Source organism: Cucumis sativus, chromosome 7 (assembly GCF_000004075.3).
Source record: "Cucumis sativus cultivar 9930 chromosome 7, Cucumber_9930_V3, whole genome shotgun sequence".
Taxonomy (NCBI): domain Eukaryota; kingdom Viridiplantae; phylum Streptophyta; class Magnoliopsida; order Cucurbitales; family Cucurbitaceae; genus Cucumis; species Cucumis sativus.
Window position 1 is genome coordinate 2246102 of NC_026661.2, and position 9773 is coordinate 2255874.

The 9773-nt window shown below is 28.6% G+C and overlaps 1 protein-coding gene across 1 annotated transcript; it reads right to left on the reverse strand.

Moving 5' to 3' along the window:
- Nucleotides 1-9003: 9003 nt before the first annotated feature.
- On the reverse strand, nt 9004-9417 carry LOC101208968. Its single transcript, XM_004144561.1, has one exon. It carries the CDS (start codon nt 9415-9417, stop codon nt 9004-9006), a length of 414 nt encoding a protein of 137 aa, XP_004144609.1.
- Between the last annotated feature and the right edge of the window lie 356 nt (nt 9418-9773).

Genomic DNA, 9773 nt, shown 5'->3' on the forward strand with positions numbered 1-9773 from the left:
AAATTGTTTGTCTTAAAAGTTAAAATTAATCTTTTACATAAATTATTTAGCAGAATCTATTAAGTAGATACTGTAGGTTAGTTATTTAGGATTCATTTTTTCCCTCAGGTATTGTAAAAGAAATTGATGTTTAGATTTTTTTTTATTAATGATTGATATTTTGATAAAAGGATGTTAATATCATTTTTAAAGCTTGCTTTTAAATATAATAAAATTAAATTTCAAAATTAATTTATCAATTAAATTTATAGAAATATTTATATAATATAATCAGTATGGACCAATATTTATACTATTCATACTTTAAAATTTTATAATATTTATAAATATTAAAAAAATTTCAAATGATTTTTCTTATATAAAATTTAAATAGACAAGAAAAAAAAAAACACAGCACATGCACATGCACTAAGAAATGTCATTGAATAGCTTCCCCTGAACCCAAGTTGTAAATATCATTCATATTTATAATATTTATCAACTTATATGAAAACGTCAAAACAACACTTATTTATTTTATACTATATTTGCAATAAATTTAAGAGACCTTTATAAAACCTAACTCGCAGAGCATGCACGATACTGGGTAGTGATAGTGATAGTGATGCACCCAAACTAAATTGACTGTTTTGGTTGTTACCGTGTTCGATGTAAATATAGTTGAATTGAAAGAAGACATCAACGACCTCTCTAAAAATTAAATATTAATGTAATTTTTTTCATTTTTATGTTCAATTGAGAAGGAAAAAAAGAAACAGAAACAAAAGTATTAGATAATACAGAAATAAAAGTATTAGATAATACATAAATAAAAGTATTAGATAATACGTAATATTTTGAAGATGATAAACAATTGAGGTGTTTTGGAAAGTAAAAACCCTCTTTTTAGAAAAATATAGGACTGGATGAGTAGATGCACTTTAAAGTATAAACTGTGTGGCATGAATAAATAAAATTTATATGATTCTCAGATAGTATTAGAATTTTATTGTTTTGAAGGATAGCCGACATAAATTTCATGAAAATTCTGGCAATATCTCCAAATCCTATCATCCACACACACAGTCTCTCTTCCTTTCAATTCAATGAATGGAGGATTAAATTTTACAAATGGATGGAAAAGATTTCTTCTCTCTTTAAAGGAAATGACAAATTGAAAAAAGCACCAAATTGTAGTGATGGAATACTATTGGCCGTAAAAATTAAACACCTTACATTCAACCACCAAACTTAGGTGACGGTAGAAATGGTAACATTTATTTGAGTGGGAGGATTCAATTTTTTATCATTTCAACGTTCCACTTTTACGGCTATTGTAAGTTAATTAGAACACCGTCGTATAAGTTTGAAGGCTCAATTTTTATAATTGAAAGTTTGATAATGTAATTGCAACTACCATTCTATTTTAAATGTGGTTTTTGTAATCTTTACATAACTTGTAATGTATGTCAATTGTATACATAAGATATTCAAAATTCTTTACAAAATACTCAACACACGCAAACTTATGACCTCATGTGTTATGAATCAACAAATTAAGTAAAAGAAAATTGTAAAGATCGACACATAAATAAACATGATTAACACTAACATTGTATTAGCAGCAACATCCACGAACAAAGGGAGAATAAATATTGTTAGAGAGAATATGGCACCACTAGATTAGATAGAACAATGTTTATAGTACAATATGACATTACTTGATTTGAAAGTTTATATATGCACTTCTCTAAACCCTAAAATCAAAATCATGAATGACTACGTATGCACAATTATGAAAAACTAAAGAATCTATGGAGTTTTCGTGTAGTGCTACTTAACGAATATAAGGTATTCGAACATCATGTGTATCCTAGTTGATCTCCAAACCAGCTACATAATATTAATTATATATTCGAATTTTTGAATTTTTTATAACAAATATACCTCAATAAATTGATCACCACCTATGATTAAAGATAGAAAATCATTTAAGATATGCACGTAAAGGTAGCTGAGTAAAGTGATAAGATTATCACACAAGAGAACTAATAGTTAGGATAACATAATGCGAAAGGGTATTGGCTCATGAGCAGATTGAAGAGTTGGGTTTTTCCATGTCATTTTCATCTCTGATTTGTGTCTGCAAATGAGCAATGATAAGTGTGAATCAGTTAAATTGGTTATTAAATGCTGAGACTTTATTGAGTTGATCCATTTTCAAACTTTCAAACTTGCAAATTTATTGTGCAATTCAGAAAGTGGATCCTTTCAAATTTATTGAGTGGGGTCTAATTATTCATCTCTTATTTACGTCAGAGCAAAGCCTTTCTTAGGGGATGTGTATATCTATTATTTCATTGCCAAGGAATGGGGGTAACCACTTGTGGGATCACTTTTCAAAATTTTATGATTTTCTAGAAAATATATTATTTAATTGCATCTTAGTCTCTCTACAAACGTTTCTACAACTCATCCACACTTTAATGGCAGTTAAAGAAAAATATTGTTTTTTAAAAAGACTCATTCTATGTTAAACTGAGATTAAATAATAGAGTGTGGTCGATTGTTAAAAGATTTGTGTGTAATCTAAAATGATCGGATTAGTACTTTTCCATTAAAAGTTTATATATCTATCCTTTAAAGTGATGGACTCTGCATAAGGATTGATATTTGATTACAAATTTTTTTACTTATGTTTGGTTGGAATCCTTTATCTACGTTTTTTTAAAGTGTCTAATAGATATTTTAATTTTAAAAGAATTTAACAACGTTTATCTTTGTTTGAAAGTTTATAAACTATGAATTACATTTTTATATCATTACAGTTGTGTTTATTTGGGACATTGATAAAAATGAATAGAAACAAAATTCAAATGTTAATTAGCACCAGATATATAATACATTGATTGACTTATTAACTAGCAAAAAAAAAAATTAAAAGTTTAAACACATATTACTTAATATTTTAAAGCTTACAAGAGTTGTTATACACAATTCTAAACATTTTGTGTGTTTTTAGTTTTTTTTAAAGGTAAGCTTATAAACATCTTATTTCATCTCTAAATTTTAATTAATTTTGTTATTAAACTTTAATTTCTACCTATAAATAGATAGATAGTTAGAGCATGATTAAGTAAAGTTGAAGTTGATCTCCTTCTTCCCTAAAAAACTTCTTATCCCTACGTTGAAGACAAATTAACTTAAGAAGCATAGTATTCGTAGCAAACATCACACGTATGTATCTAGTATTTATTATTCTACAACCCGAGCACAATCTCACTAAACTTTAATTTAGAGCTTTGTTAGAATAATGACTATAAACTTTGGTTTTTATTCTAGCCTTTTGAATATCATGGCCATGCAACCTTGCTTATTATTGAATATACGAGTGAGGATTTGATAGTGCTCAAGGAGTGTCCACAAATTAAAGTGGAGACTCCTAGATGCAGTATAACACAATTATTTTTTTTTAAAAAAAAAGAAATTACTTTGTAGGTGACTTCTATGTCAATATAGAATTTATCATTGACATCACGTAAAGATTAGATCTAAATAATTAAGTTGTTAGACTAAATTTTCACCATAAATAGTACCAAAACAATGAAGCTATAAACAGATGAGTGATTTGAAAAGAAATTTATTTAATTAATTGAAGCAAAAATGAATTGGTTAGAGTATTAATTAGTTAATAAGTTCTAATAAATAGATAGGCAAAAGTAAGTTAGCATAGTCAAATCTGGTTGGCGGGGTAGGAAAAAGGTGTCAATGTTCTTCCCATTTGTACAAAGCCACCAAGGATCATCTGTCTCCAGTCAATATGAATGCATTTAATACAATACTCGAATGAGAAAATATGTGCATTTATAGATTATTTTTTTAGTTCATTTCTAAAACTTTCCAACTTTTTTTTTTATTTTGGTTTCTAAACATTTTAAAACGTTTGTTTTAATGTCTAAATGTTTAAAAATAACATATATTGTAATTAGAATTTTATTAACTCTTTAACGAAATGAAAAGATAATTTCTACGTATGAATGATTATATTGTCAAATAAGATAATTATAGTAAAAAGTGAGTGAACTACGAAAGAAATGAGAGAGATTTGAGTTTATAAAAGAAAAACAAAGAGAACAAAATTAGTACTTAGGTTTATTTGATAAATGTGTTAGTTATGTTTCTATGTTGACATAAAAGATCTATAAAATAAATTAGTAAGATTTTTCAATTATTTATCTATTTAAGTAATATAATAAATCTAGATTATGATCATCTAGAAGTTACATCAACATTCTTTTAAAGAATTAATAGAATTCTAAATTAAAACAAGAATTGTGGTAAGCTTTTTATTAAAGTTTGAAAAACTATAACAGAACACATTTTAAAAGTTTATCACAAAAATAAAACAAGATACTTTATTATTATTTTGATTCATATATATAGAGTAGAACATTATACACATATATACACAAATGAACAACAAAAAAAAATTAGAATGAAAATTAGATTGTGGATGTTGATTTTTTGAACGCAGTGATATTCTAAATCGCTCCACTTAGCTTATGTATGTTTGGTACTTATTTTTCTATTAATATAAATGTTGTTTTTGAAAAAGAAACGTTACAGAAAACAAAATAGGATGTAATTACAGAAATAAAAGTTAAGGTATAGATAGATAATTTGTTTAATAAAGGGAAAAGTTAGAGAAGATAAATCTTACAGAGTTGGGGGAAAAGTTGATAATATATAGAGAGAGAAAACTTGAGAATGGAGAATCAATGTTAGAGAGAGAGAAAAAAAAAAGGTTTGAGAGATATTTTAAAGAGAGAATATTCAGCTAGATAAAAATATCAAAATATTAATTAAAGAGATAAAAACAAAATAATCATACACAAATTTGATAAATAACATCACATATAATAAAAAACTGAGAGATTATGGCTCGATTCGATAACGTTTTTTGTTTCATGTTTTTTTGTTTTCGAATGTGTTTAATAACTTTTATTGTTTCTTAGAAAAAGAAAAAGATTTTTTTAATAATTATTTATTGTTTTTCGTTTCTTTTGTTATTTTCTCAAACATTTTTTCTTATTTTTATAGTTTAAATTAATTACATAAAATATAAAATATATAGAATTCATTAAAATATAAAAATTAGTTATAAAATATTGACATGATCAAATATTTACGTAAGCCGATGCAAATTTAATAGCTATAGTATAATAGTTTTTATTAATTATATGTTGTTAAATTTTAATTTAAAATATTATCTCTCATTTAATTCATTTGTCCTAAATGATGTTGATGTAATATGAAAGGTAGTGATTTGTCCTAAAACTTTTAGAACTTAAAGAAAATAGAGTAAAACAAAATTGGGAGAAACTACTCTTCATGATTTTTTAATTTTGTCTAATTTTTAGAAACGCCTTCATAATTTAAAAACGAAAAACAAAAAGAGTTATCAATCATATTTATTTTTTAAAATATGAGGCAAAAATAAAAAAATGCCCTTATATTCACTTCCAAAAGAAAATTAGTATTGCTTACAGAGAAAGAAGTATTCTTAGTCAATATATTCTTTTATGAAAAAAAATATTTTTTCCTTTTATAAATTTATTTTCACCTTAAGTACCTTAAACCTGATTTGTCATGTCTTTAAATCTTCCTTTTATCTCTAAAAAAATCTCACTCTAATATATTTTTTTTCTCTACAAAATTAAGCCACTATCCTAAAAACTTATTATATATTTTTTTATATCATTGATGAAGCGAAAATGATAAAAGTGGTATTCGGATACACCTATTGACTCACCGTATCTTATTAAAAAAGAAATATGTATACTTTTTTAAATAGACTACTTTTGAATATAACAAGATAAAATAAAATGTTTACCAATATAGTAAAATATATTGTGACATTTTATTATATTTGTAAATATTTTTAAAAAATTTCGTTCTAAATAATTTTCCTTTAAAAAATATTTTATTGAAATTAAAAATTGATTAGTGGACTTGGCACATATTATCAAAAATTTAAAAATTTAAAACTAAAAAATAAATTAAACAAGTCTATGGTTGAAAAATCATGTTTTAATAATTGAAAAGGCAGACAAATGACAGATACTATTCTAGTAGCAAATGATGTGATAGACTATTGAAGAAACAAAAAAAACAAAGGTCTGGTGATCAAGCTCGATATTGAAAAAGTTTTCGACAAAATTAGTTGGAGGTTGATTGATTCTATGTTTATAAAAAAAAATTATCCATTCGAACAGAGCAAATGGATTAATTAGGCTTGCATCTCTTGTGTCCAATACTCTATTAGGAAGAACTCCGAGGTATGATTAATCCCAGTAGGGACTCAGACGAGGTGACCATATACCCCCTTCATATTTGTTTAGGCTTTTATTAACCTACTTGGAGCAAAAAGATGAAATCAGAGGGGTCAAGGTCGAGAATGATTTCAATTTAACTCACTTGTTATTTGCCAAGGACATCTTACTCTTTGTGGAAGATAATGATGATCTCCATGGGCAAAAATTTACGGCATCAAAAGAAAAAGGTGTGGCCTAAGTATAAATAAAAGTCTTGGACACACAAACTTTGCATTGCTCAGTAGATGGCTTTGACGCTTCATATACGAACAACGAACTCTATGAAAAAGGTAAGTTCAGCAGCTTAAAAGCCCCGTGGAGATCTACACCAAAGAGGATTGATTGGTTCCTTGAAAACGTACATTGGCAACTCAACAATGTAGGAAAAATCTCTTTCTGGAATGGGCCTTGGAATGAAAAATTCCTTCTATTCTTTACAGGCCTAGACATTTTGTCCTCTCAAATCTTCAATCGGGTAGTGTGAAAAAGAGATATGTCCAACCTCAATATTTTCGACTAGAATTTACACCTAAGATCATTGAGAAGCTTTGAACTCCAACAATGAGCTAATATGAAATCTTTCCTTCCTGCTCCTAACATCGTTGGTGGTACTGATACACCAACATGGAAGCTGAATTCTAATGGTCAGTTCTCTATTGCCTCCTTAAAAAAAGCTATACATATTGTGGACCAAAGAGATGAATCCAACATCAATCCTAATATCTTCAAAAACCTTTGGAAGTCAAGTATCCAAAAGAAATGTCAATTCTTCATTTGGACTCTTTTGCACAAATGTATCAACACTGGAAAGCTCCAAAGAAGATTCGCAAATTGTAACCTTAATCCAAATTGGTGCATTCTCTGTAAGAACCACTTAGAGGATATAGAACATACATCTTCATCAATTGTGCTGTCACTAAAGATATATATGGGGGCAAGCTGATTGAACAAACGATCAATTGGAGTAACCACAATACAAACCTGATTTCTTTATGTGAGGATTTCTTTATGTAACTCAAATTGAAAAGTTAGAGATTTATTAAACACATTCTAAAGTGTTGTTGGTTTTATTTCTTAGGTATGATTGGCTAATTTTATTATTGGAAAAACTTGATTGAACAGCTTGTTCCATGTTAGTTTGTTGATTTTATCTTGAGATTGGTTTGTTTAGATGTTGGTATATGTAGTGCACATTTGTTGGGTGACTTCCTACCATCGTCATGTCTTGCAAAATGTTGGAATATTGGAAATCACATTGTAAGGTAAAAGGCAACAAAGGTTGCAAAAAAAAATTATTCTTATCCGTCGGTGAGATTCTACAATATTTGTGGCCTACTATGATTGATATATTCGTTCTTTGAAGATCTGGGTCTTGTTCATCTTTTGGGTTGACCACTTTGAACAATATTTGAGTCGTTTTGTCTTCTGTGTTTTTGAAAATCATAAGTCGTGTCAATCCTTAAAATTGCGGAAGTTTGTTCTTGAAGCACAATTAGTAACTTGAGAAAAAATTCTCGAATTTAGGAGAGCCTAAAATTCATCAAATGGTTGGAGTACTCTTCATTTAAATGTGGAAAGATGGAAAGTTAGCAATTTACACTGGTAATCATCAAGTCTTTACAAATAAGTAAAACATTATATCAGTAAAAATAGTATATATAACATTATATTAGTAAAAATACCACTCTGCATATGTGCTAGTATTGCTACCAAAACTCTATGTTATGTTCTGGTATTGTATGCAACAGTTTTGTTAGGTTGTGTGTACTAAATCACCTTTATTTCATTATATTATAAAGGGTATAAGTACAAACTTGTTGATGGGTTAACTAAAAATTTGAGCTTTAAAAAATCACAAAGAATAGGATGGTAATTAACAAGACACTAAATTTACCAAATAAATTAGTTATCCTAAACTAGCAAGCTTGAAATTAATAGGAAATTAGGAACAAGTATATGCCAGAAGAACAACCATGATCATATATAATATCGTAGATCAAAGCTATGAAAAAAAAAACAGTACTATATAACACACCAAATTCAAACGATGAGATACCCAAATCCAACAAAATAGATTCCAACCTAAGCAAATCAACCTCATAAGAAACCTAACAAGTAATTCAAAATCTTTTTTTAAAGTTCAAAATTACCACCTGATTTTAATTTGAAAGAAATCAAAATTGTCTAAGTTAATATAAATTGATTCAGATGAAGACACAAACCAAGTTCGCTTTTATGTGGCCTCATGCATAATTCTATGACAAAAAAGCAGACCCTTTTTCCTCATATTTGGTGATATATTTCTCACATACGTCCTTTCGGTGACTTTATCGACACCCAATGGCCAGCAGCAGGAAAGTGAGTCAAACATGTAAAAGAGCCAGAGTGCAACATTTTGTGCATAATTGCACACATAAATATTGATCACAGCAACAAATGGAAAAACTTTGTGCACTAAACGCTAGAATTTTCTTTCAATCCTCGAAGCATGAGCCCTCAATCAAATAGAGAGAAAAAAAAAAAAACTCCATATCCAAATCCAATAGGAACTACTAATATCTTCCTATCTCCACACTCATGATCAAGCCCTTTTCAATTCCAACCAGAAAAAACAAAGAATTAAAAAAAAAAAAAAGGTTGAATTCTTGATTCAAGAAAAGGCTTTGGTGGCTTCTCTTTGAACAGCTTTCATCAAGAACCCATCTTTTTCCAAAGCCATTTGAATAGGCAAGAATCCCATTCCCTCAGCAATAGCCAACATCATATTCTTCATCCCCATCATGAACTCATCCACGTCAACTTTTCCATCCGAATCCCGATCGAACTGCTTGAAGACGGCACTGTAGAGTTGAGAGAGCTCATCGGCATCAGGTTTCACATCGGTTCCAAAGTCAGCTTCGGAGACTCTCAAAGCATGCAACTCCTTCAGCATCTCGGCGTAGGAGAGGAAGCCGTCGCGGTCAGTGTCAAGACGGGTGAAGTGCTCTCTAGTCCAACCATTGAAAGCTTCTTCGTCTTCCACAAAGTTGACTATGGTGGCGCCGTCAAGTAATTCTACGCTCATCTTCGATTGTTGGTGAGAGAAGAGATTGAGATGAGATTTCCTTGGTGGGTTTGGTATATAAAGGCCTCTCTCTATAACTTAATTGGCGGTGGTTTCCAAAACAAGGATTTTCGTTGGTTCATTATTGAATTAGGGTTTTCAATTATTTTCCTTTTTTAATTGGGAATTAGGAGTAAATAGCCATTTTCAAGGTTAAACTTGCAAATATGGAAAAAAGAAAAAACGTTTTTTGTTTCTTAGCAAATTGAATCTCCATACATGCATGTGTCCATCTTTCCTTTATTCACAGATTGCACTTAATGAGTTAAAAATTGCCCTTCATCATCATGATAAATAGTAAGTATATCCTAGATTTA